Source organism: Echeneis naucrates, chromosome 3, assembly GCF_900963305.1.
Source record: "Echeneis naucrates chromosome 3, fEcheNa1.1, whole genome shotgun sequence".
In the NCBI taxonomy this organism is placed as follows: domain Eukaryota; kingdom Metazoa; phylum Chordata; class Actinopteri; order Carangiformes; family Echeneidae; genus Echeneis; species Echeneis naucrates.
The window spans coordinates 3695916-3711180 of record NC_042513.1 but is presented as its reverse complement, the minus strand read 5'-3'; the positions used below and the strand labels follow the sequence as shown (position 1 = coordinate 3711180).

Here is a 15265-nt window from a genome sequence, read left to right as displayed (position 1 = left end):
CATCAAGAAAAATAGGTATAAAAGAACGAGTTGTTATTCAGCAGACAGCAATTTGTATAAAAAAAAAAAATCTATGCGGCACGAGCAGAACGGTCGCTCAAGGAAAAAAGTAAGGGTCAAAGTCAAAAAGGATCAACCAGATGAGGGTCATATATTTCCCTACACAAAATTGTCCACTCATCTGACAGCTCAGGAGCAGATGTGTTGGCCAGCCTTTCCCATGGCAAAGGATACTTTTTTTCTTTACTTTGGTTTCCACATTTTTTTTGACTTCTAGTCTTCTTTGTGACAAATTTCTGTGCACATACAGGTTGATTTGTATCCCCCCAGTCTCCCACATCTTTTCGTTTCTCTTTATTGCAAATACTGATTCACCTACTTGTTATTTTGGCCTTTTTTACCCCCATCGTCTGCCATCACACAGCATTGCCAAGTGAATATTTAGTTAGAAACAGCACAACTGCAGACAAAGGGCATTTTTTTTTCCTGCACATCTGCTTGCAAGGGAGACAGGGCCTTAACACCTGGAAATGATAAAAGACAAACAGAGAGAGAGAAAAAATAAGGTAGGATTACTGTTATTTGTTGGAAGATATTATGTTCAGAGAAAAGGCAGGGAGGCTACACTTTCACCTCAAACAAGTAGATGTGAAAGCAGCCACTGATTAAAACTGAAATGAATTCACATCTGAAAATGACGTACACTTTCATTCTGGAATAACAAGTATAAAGCTTTATCGTAAATGGAAATAAAATAGATGGGACTATTTCAAAGCTGCCGCAGTACTAATTACTAAGTAACAGTGTCATTATCTTGCCATAGCTTAAAATAGTATGAGCATAGCATTTCCTCAATTTTGATGAGGCTCATTTGTTGCATCCCCTGTTTTCCACTCAAAATGTTGTACGTTTGTCAGTTCTCTGTTCCCTAAACCCAACAAGCCTGTAATTTCACCACAGACAGCCAGAAACCAGGATATTATCTTATTTTCCATCAAAACAATAGTAATTAACTTCCTTTTAGAGGCATATTTACAAGAACACTTCAGTAAAAATTGACATTTTCACATTACATTTTCCAGCACAGTCAAATTAATCCTGACAAAGAAAATTAATTTCTAGTTATATGCATCCCAAGACAGAAGATGGGACAAAACAAAAAGGGAAAATGGCTAAGTAGTTATTCAATAGCATCCAAACTGCTTTTTCCATTTGTAGGCCTTCAGCAAAGCAGTGGATGCAGTATGTGCACACACACACACACACACACACACACATGAATTGCGCTTCTCCTCAGGTGTATGACCCAGCATTGATCCTGCACAGAGTATGTTAGTCTATAACATCCAGAGCAATACAAATATTACACACACAAAACAATTCAAACTGAAGAAGTGGAGTAAGGGACAGTATCTCCCTTTCTCGTTGCTCTCCCTCATGTTGACTGGAACGACATTAGATGCCAGTGCTTGTTTGTGCTCTAATGACAAGTAAGAGGGGACTGCTGTCTCCATGGCAACAGCCAAGGCTCAATACATCATACCTCGTTACAGTAGTCAAGCGGGGACGTTTGGTCAAAAATTAATGTATTAAGGGAAGGGGAGACAGAAAGAGTGTATTGTGGGAAGATTGCCCAGCATTTGTTATGAGTTTGATAACTGTAGCATTAAAATGGTAGCCGTATTAATTTCAAGCTGCCGCAGTAGACAACAATTTGAATTGGATGTTCAATGACCTTGGTATGATATGTTGAGTGTTACATCTATACAAAGAAGACAGTGAGAAGGATAAAGAGGCAGACCAAACCATAGGGTGTGTGTGCATTAGTATGACTGACTCTTTTTGGGGGAGGGGGATGGGCTCCAGACAGTGTGCTGCAGATTAATTACATATGATTCACAGTTGCATGAATAGTAGCACAACAGACGGACTCACTCTTGTGTGGGTGAATGCTTAAATGTTTTCAGCAGTATATGAAAGACAGATGCAGCAGAGGCATGTACCTGCTGAAAGATGGAGCAGGAGACACAATGACACAGTGCCAGATGCATTAGTCCACTGCCAAAAAGATAAAACTTCAGATGTTTATATATGATCCGCCCCAACAGGTTAGGCACAGTGACAGCTCTGGAGGAATTAACTCAGATTAATTCCATTAACGTTTGGTCTCAAAAATAAAAGAGCGAACGGCTATCCCATTTGAATGTGTTTAATCTGACAGGATTTGCTGTTAATAAAAAGTTGTTGTTGTTGTTGTTGTTGTCTTGTACATGCAACATATGCTTAAAACATCTCCATACACCATCTGCCGAGGGACTTTGTGACGCCCCTAAAATTATCTGGTAAACATAATAATTGTTTGATTTAGACAATATCAAAAGCTACATTCTGTAATGCAAAATCACTTTTTTCCTCACAAGATAAGGTATCCTGAGTGACAACCATTTTAATAGCCAGACAGAGTGAATCAAATAGGAATCTGCTTTCCCACAATATTCTCATATTCTTACCAACTGACTACCTTTGCATGCTTGTTCATACAGCAGACATTGTGATTGCCCCTTATTCATGTGGGAATAATGAGTAATTCACTCACTTGACAAAAAGGCCTCAGAAGGAGCCTGTTAGATTTAATTATGGGATTATCTCAGGAAGACAATCGTCAGCGCTGATGAGCGAGTCATTCCTATTTGTACGTAATCAATGTTTAATATTTATCATTCAACAATTCATCTGGAGAAGGCTTTAATTAGGACTTAGCTTCACTTTAGTCCCTCTTTGGCCTTTTCAACTCTCTGTCCAATTGAAATTTACTGACCTCTTTCCGAAAACAGAAGTAGGGAAGAGTATTTCTCCCCCAGGATCTGCCAGAATGTTTAAAGTATGTTCTCAGAGGGGTTCCTATAAAAGGTTAAAATGTTTATAATAGACGGCACATTGGGTTCTGCTAGCTTCCTTCTAATTAGATTGTAATTACAGCAGAGCTTTGTGACCCTGTCTCTTCCAATTAGAAGCACTTCTGCCAGTCTGCCTGACCTTTCTTTTAAAACTTCTTTAATGACAGATACAAAGGATAAATGCTGAAAAAAGCTGCTCTGAATGATCAAATTATCATATTTATGAATACCATGGAGACACATATGTTCACATAATTTGGGTGAAATATTTATTTTTGGTCCTAATTCTCATTTTTGTACATACTACGAGGTGGAAAGTACCCGCACACTTTCACCACTTGGTTGGTGTCCATCTTCACTTACTTAAGCATTTACTGTACTGATTACTGTATATGTTTCACGTATATTTGTTATACATTATATATGTGTCCATGATATGGAGAGAGGAACTGGACTGTGGCTGAGGCGGCCTGCAACAGTGGTAGTGTACCCTCCTTCTCACTGAGAGGAGGTCTCAGACTGACTGACGAGTATCTCAGGCATCCACAGCACACCTGGTCTCCATTATCTCTCCATTTCACAGGCTTGCACCCCCTAACAGGGCAGCCTGGGAATGGGCTTGACTTTCATCTTCCCATCATTATAGCAGCCAGCCCAGGGTCAGGGCCTAGGCTGACAGGCATTTCAGCAGCAATACACTGCAACTGATTTTGGTTAAGGCTTAAAAATACAAATCCAAAGTCAGAGAAATATTAATAAGTACAAGTCTCAAAGCAATTATTGTATTAAGAATTGTTCTTGGAGCGGACATTCTCCCCAAAGCTTTGTGAAATATGATGCCGCACCCCAAAGCTGTGCCTCCTGTTTTTCCAACAGCATCACCTTCTTTCAGTCATGCTTTAAACTCAAGCCCCCTTCTTGCTTCATTTGCTTTTTCTGATCACACAGTGCAACAGTTTCTCTGCTGTTTGCTGAGAAACACCTAGGACAGACTATAAGGTAGCACTATGGTTTTTAAGAAGCTTCTAATATGAAAGTAGTGTTTACAAGTGTGTTTTATCACTCCTAAATCTTCTTCACAGAGGCGCATTTGAACACAGATCAAGGAGAAGCCAAATTCTTTCCCTTCACTTTTTTTTCACCTGCTAAAGGGATTTAACAGACCCCTTCAGACAATCTGTGAAACACATTTAAAGAGGAAGGATACACCATCTGATGGTTCAGGTCTGACATGGTCCACCCATTATCATTTTGCATATGAGAACAAAATGAGGTGCGATAATTGATCTCTCATGTACTTCAGCTCACTCTCTCACGAAACTATCAGCACAGCTTCATTTCAAGGCAAAAACACTCTCGGGCAGAGCTCACCCGGGGCATTTTTAATGCATCATCGCTTTGAGGTTACAGAAATGACACCATGAGAAGCCTTTTGATGCGAAGTAAAATTATCCCTTATTTCAGCCACACAAATGATTTCTTGAGTGGTAGAAAAAGTGTGTGTATGTGTTTGCGGGGGGGGGGGCACATTCCCAGCACATATTCTCTTCATTACAAGCGGGGTGTGGGGGGTACTGAGGGTCGGGGGGGGGGGAATCATTCAATTACTGGCACAGGCTAATATTCCTGCCTGTCAAGGCCTATTTTGGCTCAGTTTTGGTCAGAGTTCTTCTGATGGACCTCATTTCCTGTTAAACAGAACCAGAAGGTGCTGTGAAAATGGCGACACCTGATCCTGTGTTCAGGAGATGGGAAACACTCAGGCAAAGCCCATAGGCTGCCAACATACCCTCCACACCTTACCCAGCATGAATCCCATGTGGGTGGGAAGCCAGCGAGTTGGAGTTTAGGGATATACAGTACAGGTCGCTCAGTTAACCAGTACAGGTGGAGGCTAAAACCGGTGTGTATACTGTGGAGAATGGTTTTTGCTTAGAGTGTTAAGATTGAAGATGGCTTATAGCTACAACTGCCCAACAAAGTCTTGTTGACAAGCAAGTTTAAACATGTTAGCGCAAATAGCAATGAAAGTCAGACCAAAATATGGACCATGTTATACATTGTCCATCCACACTTAATGCAAACAGGCAATTAAAGACAATTACCATGGGTGCCTCTGCCACACACTGGTCATCTGACTCCTAACTCAAAAAATGAAACAAACAAAATAAAAACAAAAGCTTACACGAAGGGCATTGAACAAGAGATATTTTCAAAAAAGCTTCAAAAAATAAAAATAAAAAAAGAATGCCTATGGTTTATATTACAGTAAATTTATAACAGAACAACCACCACCACCACAAAAATGACAGAAAAATGTCTTTATTAAACAGTTGGTTGGCTCAACTTGAATCAGGAAAATTAAAGTTAGAATTCAAAAGAAACTGAGTTCTCCCTGACACTTTTTTTTAATCCCATTCAAATTCAATTTCTTTTTTTCATCATACGGCATTTCATCTGATTAGATTGAATTAGTTTGACCTGTCCTCAAGGCTGTACTCTAATTTGCCTTTGACATTGATAGTGGAAGAAGACAGCGTGCCAAGGAAAAGAGTCGTGTAGTGGGGTGGAAAACAGGGAGAAGCTGTAGTTAGGCTGATGCGATGAAAAGACAAAGATCATCTACAAGGTTTTCAGCCCTGGCAGTGAAATTCCTTTTCTTCATGGCTGTCTTTGTCATTTCAGCAGATTGCCTGTCAGGTGTTAACCCTTAATAATGGTAGGGGTGGCTATTCACGTGGGCTTAGCTAGGTCTGTGTATGCTGCTGATACACTCCAATTAGTCATTCAAGTGCAGTTCAGAAAGGTTTACACACAATTCTAGATTCAACACTTTCCTTGCTATACTTTAAAGAGTATTAATATGATGGAAAACTTTTTACACTGCACAATGGAAATGGATACTTTTGAACAATTAATATTACAGCCATGTGCTAATGGAGGTTATTGCAACAGCTGAGTTTACAGGCATAAGTTTGCTGAAAGTAAATACTACACGACGATTGTTTTCACCTAGTGCCATTTTTCACCTATCAAGGGGATGAATCTTACAACATTGAAGTCACAAAATCCTTTTTAAATTGGCTTCCAGTCCAATTTTCTTTACATAGGCATTGACAGCATAAAGTATTGAAAGTATTAATAAAAACATCTGTATGGAGGTGCAGGATATGACACATTATTGCCTCCTGAGGTACAATGTGGCATTACAAGATGGAACAGCCAGGGCTACTTGGTTCAAACTGCTTGAGTAGATGTCACGATCAGCAGGGAAGCACACAGGAGGAGTCAGGCAGGATCTCAATCGGTGTCTGTTTATTCATGCAGGGGTCAAAACCAGGCAGAGGTACAGATTCAGCAGGCAGGGACTCGAGGTCACAAAGAAAAACTGTCATGAAAGCACACAAGAAAAAGAAGTCTGGAAATGCCTGACGCTGCGGATGAGACAATAATAAGACAAAGGTGAAGCACATTAGGGCGGAGGCAGCTAATCGCACAAGAGAGAAGCTTGACAGGTAGACAGGGGCAAACGCACAACTTCAAAATAAAACAGGTGACAATACAAACACAAAAACTACAAGACCCTTTGGGGGCCATGACAGTACACTGATTTGTCTTTGTCAAAAGTCTTTACATAATGTTAATGATTTTGGTAAATCTCTGAATGCTTAACAACTAACCCAGAAATAGTTTCAGTAGATCACATGCATCAGGACATGCTGGTTACAGGCTACATTCTTAATATGCAGGATGTGAGCAGTGTGGGATTGCATGCTGGGATGTGTGGTGGTGTGGTGTCCCTTAAAACTTCTGCTGCTTGTTTTCTGCCTTTGTGGTGTCAAGTGGTAATCTCAACCTTAAGCCAAACAACCGTTAGAGAGCTATGGTTTCAATTTAAAACAAAGCACAAGATAAAATGGCATAACCAAAGCCTTTTATGGTAATTTTGAGAGGAATCATCCAACATTGGTACCACTTATTCCCTGCAAAGCCTGAAAGTTGACACTAAAGAGCTTTGAATTCCTGAATAAGGCCTTATTTCAACAAAGGAAGAACTTAGACCACAGCATGGTAACACCTCCCAGCTTGAGTTAGAGTGTACAAACACAGTCTGTGGTATTCTATCCAGCAGAGCTGTGCTTGTCTTTTGTGCTACAAGAGAAAAAAAAATCTATGGTATGCCATTGGCTGTTTGGAATATGTAAAAGGTTGACTGGTTTAAAAAGACTAATGACTTTAGTAAGCTGTCAGCTCCCCCTCTGAAAGGAATGACAAAGTTAGTGAGGTGCAATGAGAATAATTAAATATAGGGCCAAATATTGGCAAGTGGGCCCTCTACCTTTAGGCCAAGCCAGAATGGGTTTGGGAGCTCACACTGCCTAGGGCCTATGTCAGACTCAGGCGCTAACCCAATTTCACACTGTGTGACTGGGCCTGGCCTGTTTCAATGCAGCTTCTGAGTGTGAGTGCCATCTGGTCTGGGCCTGTGAAGGAAATGGCCTTGCTTTTCACACTGATCGGATTAGGGTGTTTTTCATTCATTCGGGATGTGCCCTTGCGTGTTAATTGGCTCAACATGGTCAATGAATCTTGCTTGTTGCTTGACACAGGATGGTCCCTTTCTTAAACCCCCTTAAAAGGTTTGCTGCATTTCACATTTTGGCGGCCTTACATACTGTCCTTAGAAAGTGCAATGGATTTAACAAAGTTTTGTCTAATATGAGTTATGTGACCCAAGACAACCAGTGACAAGAACTGGTGTGAGAAAGTTAACACATAAAAGTGGCATAAAAGGGTTATAAAAAATGACCATAATAGTCATTGCCTCGTCCATATGTCAGTATTTATTTTAAAAGATAGAAGTGCAGTTTTGATTAAGAAGGATTTCTTCTTTTATTATTCTAATTCTGATTTAGGTTACACATTTTAAAGTTGTCTATGCCTCTGATTACATTAGTTTCACCACAGTCTACAGAAAAATAAGTAGAAATTCACAGTTGCTTCTTAAATGTATTTATTAGGCTGGAATCCCCTGCTGGTCTGACTGCTATTGACTTCATTATTTACTTGCAGCCTGAATAATGTTGCTCTGGTCCAGTCAGATTGGTGAAGGTGAGCATAAATGTGATGTAAAATGTGGTGACCTCAGAAATAATTGCGGACTACTCTGATATGCATTTTGTGATTTTGTGATTATCATGCCACTACATGCAACTTGTTACATTAGGAAGTAGGAAATTATATACTATGCAAATGGGTCACAGTAATATACAATACAAAAGGATACGTTGCCTTTGTTGCCTGTTACCTGTTTTCTGCTGATTTCCTTGAAGTGATCTTGAAATTTAAGTATTTATTCTTCACCCCAAAACTCTTAATGTCCGAAGAATATATATACATATATATATATATATATATATATATATATGTATATATATACCAACTTTTGCAGGATAGTAGTTGATGTGGAAAGTGAACAAAACCCACAACATTGAAAGATGAGTCCAAAGCAGTGCAAATTATGCTCATACTTTTTTAATGTATCACAATGAGCAAGAAACATACTTGATGAAATATTTTCAAAGGAGTATATTCAATTACCATCTACAATCAACTTAACTAGGACAACAAGGTTTTGTGACAAAAGTTTCTTTAAAAGTCTGAAGTTCCATGTGGTTGTATGTATGTTAGTTTTCCATGTAATTTGGTACAGTTTGGAAATCTTCATCATATAATTACAGTAACAAAAAAGCTAACAAGACTACAGTATAGAAAAGACATCAAGAACAACATTTTTGGTTTAACTTGCTCTTTTTTGTACATTGCAAGGCTGTTTTTTTCTACCCTCGGTTGGGCTGCCCGGAGCCACAGAGCCATGCTTATGAGGCTCGAAGGAGGAGTAATTCAAGGAAACAAAAAGAAAACTAAAAGCATAAAAAAACATTGTGGCACCAGAAGTCACAAAAGGAACAGAGAGCTCCAAGTAACAGTTCATCTTTGACGTTGGAGCAAATGGTTGTTTGGTTGTTAGTTTGGTTGTTAATTTTGGTTAATACGCTTTTTTAGTGAAACTGCCTCTTTAACAATGACAGCTTTGAGAACCCGTCCCCTCTCTCTGTTATTAATTTTTCTTTTTAGATAATGTAATTAACAGATAGAGGGGTGAGCCGACATTTGACTGGAGAGCTTTACTTGTCAACCAGGGACAAGCACAAAGAAATGAAATGGGTTGCAACATGAACTGGGAGAAAATGAAGCAAGCATCTCTGTCCATCCTGTCCTGAAATTTGGAAAATGTCCATCAAAAAGCAGAAGCAGAGGCAGAGCTGGAGAAAGAAAGAGACAGACAGAAAGGGGAAAGAGGCAGCTGGAGTCACTTAAGTTCAGTTTCATCTAAGGACTTTCCTCTCTGTGTCACACATGTCCATGGTTCCAGAGTCCATTCCCATTACAGAGTTGTCAGTAATCAAATAAGGAGGTGGTTTTAAAGCTGTTTGGAGCCTGCCTTTGGCTCCCATGCCCAGTTTTGGTGTGCCCACAGCCTCTCATGTCCTCCTAACAAGATCTCCAAAGCCTCCCAGAGTCCTTTTTTTCCCTTTTCATTCCTTCTTCATCTCAAAAGAAAAGAAAAAAAAGAAAAGAAAAAAAAAAAAGTTGATGTCTTGTTTTAAATATATCTATATCTGTATACAGGTACACGCTCGTTTTCACAGTGGGCAAAAGATGACCTCTACAGCAAAACCTTGCTTTTATTTCTCTTTTTGTAAATGTCCATTAAAATCAAGTATCCCAATGTAAGTCGGTGGATCCAGTAATCCACAATAATGTTTTGTGCCGCAATAAAATATACAGTTATCTGGGGCACAACTTGTAATTTTTTTTTTTTTTTTTTTGTGTTTCAACTGCATAAAGCTTTGGCCACATTCATATATTCAATCAAAGTAAAAACTGCTCAGTGCTTCGGTATCGTCATTCTCATTTCTGATCATTAACTTTAAAATTGGATTTTCAAAATTTTTTGTAATTCGCAATCCAGCTTTGTGGTTCAGTTCGTTTTGGTGTGTGACATATAAAAAAAGAAAAGACAAGAAAACTGAAGTAAACAAGAAAAATTGAATTGATGCTGGCTCTTATGAAACACACACACACACACACACACACACACACACACACAAACATACAAACTCACACATAGTCCATGCTGGCTGAGTCCAATGTGGAAACCTCAAATGTCTCTTCCACATAAGAGCCCAAAAGATTATGCTTTGGAAAAAAGAGAGCAAACAGTATCTTTGAGACGATGAATATAAAGAACATTATCACACCATAAAGTGGCCAGGTCATATTTTTTGTTTTTGTTTCTTAATTTCAGAAATTCAAATTAAAGCTAGTGTTAATTTATGATAAAAAGTAATATACAGAAACTAAAATACAAATACTTATAAGAAAATAATGATAAATGTCTGACATTATCTGAAAATTAAAATAAAGCAAAAATATTTGAGAAAAACTGTACAACTTAAGTTTTTTTTTTTTTTTAAAGCACATATGAACAGTATTTCAGGAAACTGGACTTCAGAGAATTAACAAGCTTGCAGACCAATTCTACTGACTTTCAACAGCATGCTGTAGCATTAACACCAAATCACATTGCTCTGCAAGACATAGCACTTAAAACACACTTCTGAGATTGTGCCTTGGATTCATCAGGGCAAACATATGGGCTATACCGTGGTGGCCAAAAGTAGTTTTTCAAAAATTTTAATATGTCATGGTTTTGGTTTTAAAAATAAAAATTTAAATGAATCAGATCATCAGTGAGAGGGGTAGGGACACATATGCACATCCATTTCCATTACAATAAAATTAAGTGGGGGACTTCTTTGGATATGAAAGCATCCTAACTATTTGAAATCAAGGGACATCTTCAAAAGACCTCCTACTTTTTCCAGAAATAATGCTTTGGATCGAAGATGTCTCTTAAAAATCTATAAGTTATGTGTGGAAGTGGCACCCTGCAGACACATGAGACAAGTCACTGGTGGATTTCCCATGAAGGGGGACAACACCTCAGCAAAACAGCGATTATTTCCCTCTGAGACTAGTTGTAATGTTGACTGGCATTAATGTTACTAAACCTATGAGACGCATCAGTACCAGATGTATTATATACATTTTTTGGTAACCACTATTACTTGCTTAACAAGTGAGAAACAACCTTGACTGGATGGAGGGATTTTCAGCAAACTCCATGCCAGCACAAAATGACATATGGAGGTCACTTTGTTCAGCAACCAATGATGCAAAAATGTACACAACAGTTTACAGTCACTTTAAAAATGAGAAATAAAATAGATTGTGACGGTTAAAAGCAGTTTAAATGAAATATGATCAGTCCTTGCTTAAGAAAAATCCATTGTGATATTTGGAATGCACTGTTCTTTACAAACGTTATAGATCATTGGCTTTAAACATTGGTCTGTTCAAAATGAAAATCGGCAAAATATCCTTTGGAACATATATTCACAGTCTTCAAAGTTCCGTTTTTGCAACAAGAAAAAAAAAAGAAAAAAAAGAAAAAAAAAAGGTGTTGCAGAGGCAAGAAATTGGTTTATTGTTTGTTTTAGTTAAAGCTTAGCCAAAAGCAAAATGAGCATGCATCTAGGTATTTTTTTTTTCTCTCAAAATTCTACATTAGCAGCAAAATGTATGTCCTTGAAGACCAGACCTTATACATTTTCTTTAAAAAATGGACATTTGAATGTGACAAAAAAGTCAAACAAAGATTAATAACCTCTATCTTACAAACTGCAATGGCTCTGTAACGGTGCTACTCCACAATGCAAGGACAAGGGCCCTTTTTGGTTTTTGGTATTTACGTAAAAAAGCTACCTGTTTGCTTGCAAAGAAGCAAAAACGGCAACTCTGATGCGTACTCCTTTATCTTTTAAAACTTTGTTTTCTTTCCTCTAAAAACAGCAACAAATTCTCAAGTATAAACAAGCCTCTTTTCTCATCTTTATGCACCAATGGTGAAAGTGTTTAGTCTTTGGATTTTCTTTTTGTCTTAAAGCGTGAGAATTATTATTAGTATTCTTTTTCATTTTCATTTATGAAAACAAAAATGTCAAATGAAAATAAACACTGTGGCCACACTACATGAAGAACTAAAGGCCTGCTTTGTAGTGTACATATCTACAAAAACAGGAGAGCAGAGGAAAATAAGTGCGAAGAAAGGAACAAGTAGAGTGAGAAATAGAAGTCAGACAGTGATAAGTGCACAAAGGTAACACAAAAATTAAATAAAATAAAACTTTCGATATTTCACCCATGATCTTTTTTGTCTTGGTTAGCTCAATACCAACCACACCATAAAATTTAAATAATTCTACAATAGGATCCTTCCTTTTCAGGAGGGGCATTTGGGTGAATGTTTCCCAAGAAATTGAGAATAAGACAGAAATAAAGTTTAGATAAATTACCTGTCCATAAATCTAGTCTATCGGAATGACCAAGACAACATCAAATGAAGCGTCTTAAAGTTGGACAATACAAAAGCTAAATGTACACAAAGTTTTTTTCAACCTACCATACTGTTTAAATTCATTTCCAATGCAACAATCTACTTAACAGCAAAAATGTTCATATCTATCATAAATACAGAAGGTTGTTTTTTTTTTTTGTTTTTTTTTAATCAAAACTCTTTTATCACCTATTATTATGTCTGCAATGCTCTCCTTGTCTGGGTACAATGGGATTGCTATTTATCCCCTTTGAAAAGGATTTCTAGTGTTAAAATCAGCAAATCATTTACCCTTTTTGAATGCCCAGAAACAATTCCTTACTGAAATTTTATTCAACTTAAAATTGAATATTATTAAATCAAGTTGTGAAAGAAAAAAAAAATCATCTCCTGTTGGAAATAAAAAAAAGGTGTAAAACATGGATTTCTGTAACAGAAAAACATCTGTGAGCTGTTGACCTGAGAATAAAATAGACATTACATTATTCTTTTAGTTTTGCAAGCCATTGGTATCTAAATGCTTAAATAGCAAGAAAACGGATAGACTATTCTCCCATACAGTACATACTGGCTTTTTGTGACTGTGCTATTAAGTAGAAATTATTACAAAACAAAGGGATATCTCATTGACTTGTTTCTTCGAGAGGGTTCGTTGGCCATTTGTCAACTTTGAGGCAGTCCATTGCCATACAGTACAGCATTCCTCTACCATTAACCGAAACATAACTGCAGCAATCTTTTCTATTCTCATATTTTAGTATGCACGTATGTCAGTTGAGTTAAAAAAAAAAAACAAGAAAGAAAAGAGGAGAAAAAAAAAACCAAAAAACGAAAACCAGCATGTTGATATGGGAAAACAATCCACTAACATTTAAATTTTTGGTTACAAGCTTTGGAATTGCAGTTAGTCTTTACACATCTTTTTCTGAAATTGGTTTGTATACTTTTAATGTATTTTTAACATTGCTGCTTTATATGTTTTTTCCATTTGTGATTTTTTTTTGTCTTTTTTTAGTGTTTTTTAAATATTGTCCATCACTGAAAGCTCTTTTACAATCTGATGGAGTCTGTTCCTACACTAGCAAGATTACTACTACAACTACTACTGTCTTTGACAAAGCCTGGCTGCTGCGGCTCCTCCGCCATCCTGCCCAGCCTGTCTGCTGACTTCTGACTGCAGTCAGAGTCAGACTCGTCGGTAAAGACGTCTGTTGGTATCGAGGTCTGAACTCCTGAGGTGCTCAATGAACTTGAGGTAACCGTTGAAGGTGAGGACACTGGAGGAAAAGAGGAGGAGGAAGAAGAGGGACTGGCATTGGGCTTCCCAGCTAAAGCTCTGGAGAAAGGGGCCTGGGGCCAGGGTTTGCCGGCAGCTGTGGTGTTGAGTGGGGTCGGCGAAGAGGAGCACAAGGAAGACGAGACAGCAGAAGATGGCATGGTGGCTGATGTTGTTGGCGGGGGAGGGGGGCTGCTGATGGGATGAGTGGCAGACTGCGAGGTAGATGCGGTGTTAGGATTGGGAAAGCAGGCTGAAGAGTGAGGTAATAAACTAGTAGCGTGCTCTTTGGCATTTCTGGCTGATCGCTTGATTGTTCTGTGTTTGTGCAATGCCGATTCCAGGTGTTGACTGAGTGCTTTCTCCCCATCCAACGTAGTGTCACAAGCCAGGCAGTCATAGAGACTTCCAGCCCCTGCACCTACGCCACCAGGGACACGCAGCAACATCTCTTGCAGGTTTGCCACAGACTGACCGAAAAAACAGTTAGATTTAAGGTGGGTAATAGCTGCTTCCTCCTTGGTGAAAACTGCTTGACATTTGCGGCATGCCAGTTTGTACTGCACCTTTGGGACGATGTACTGGTCTAGATGTGGGTTGCCAGCTTTGCCATCCATCTCGTTCTGCTCGGAGGGTACTTTATTATGAGACGAGGAGGAGGAAGAAGTGGGGGATTCACTATGAGAGTTGCCCTTTTGCTCCTCTGGTTTCACCGGATCTTTGGCAGATTCTTTTCGATCCCCCAAGGATTGAGAGGGAACTGGGGTTTGGCTCGCCTTGGGTTGCTGGATCTGCTGAAGCTGACGCTGTTGCTGCTGGAGTGCCTCCTGCAAGCTCTGCTGATATTGCTGGTAATGCTGCAGCAGGGAACCTGGAGACAGGCCCATCAGTGCTTGTGACAATGCTGGGTTGTAGGGGAAGAGACTTTCCATACCATACATTGGTTGCAGGTAGCCACCTTGGAGAGCTCCGGGGATTTGTGGGGAGTAATATGGGGAAAATCCAGGCATGAAGTAGGGAAGGAACTGGTTAGTGAGAAGAGCTGTGGGATCAGATGCCAAAGCAGCCTGCAGAGCCTGAAGCTGAGCAGGGTCTACCACATACTCCATGCCAGGTGTGGGCATAGAGGTGGCAGGTACTGCTGTGTCGGGTTTCTCCTTCTTGGCGCTGGCGGCAGAAACAGAAGGAGCAGGGGTGCTTCCGGTCGATGATGGGGTTGGGGGCTTCTCTGTCTTTTCCTTGGGCTTCTCCTTTTCTCTTACCCTTTCAGCATCACGTTCTTTTGGGGGTTCGGGTCGGGAGCTGGACTGGGTGGTTGTGGAGCTGGAGTTTGATGTGGAGGTGTGACTTGAGTGGGAAGCAGATGTGCTGGTCTGGGCTGGGCTGGATGCGGCAAGAGACGATGAAGAGGGAGGCTTGTTGGGCAATCCGGATGTAGGGAGACTAGGTGAGGGAACACTGGCACCAGGCATGTTCAGGAGGTTTGAAGGTTTTGGAGGAGTTAAAGCTGGAAATATTTCAAATTCAGACAAACATTTCAGAATTAATGGTCATATTTTTTTGAGGACT

General features: G+C 39.3%; 1 protein-coding gene across 4 annotated transcripts in view; it reads right to left on the bottom strand.

Moving 5' to 3' along the window:
• Positions 1–9735: 9735 nt before the first annotated feature.
• The window catches only part of zfhx3b (zinc finger homeobox 3b), a 136141-nt gene continuing 130611 nt past the window's right edge, over positions 9736–15265 (bottom strand). For all 4 annotated transcript variants that reach the window (XM_029498476.1, XM_029498479.1, XM_029498478.1 and 1 more), the window contains one exon: positions 9736–15203. In XM_029498476.1, the coding sequence (XP_029354336.1) occupies positions 13471–15203 (1733 nt within the window). In that variant the 3' untranslated portion in view covers positions 9736–13470. The remainder of the gene's footprint in view (positions 15204–15265) is intronic.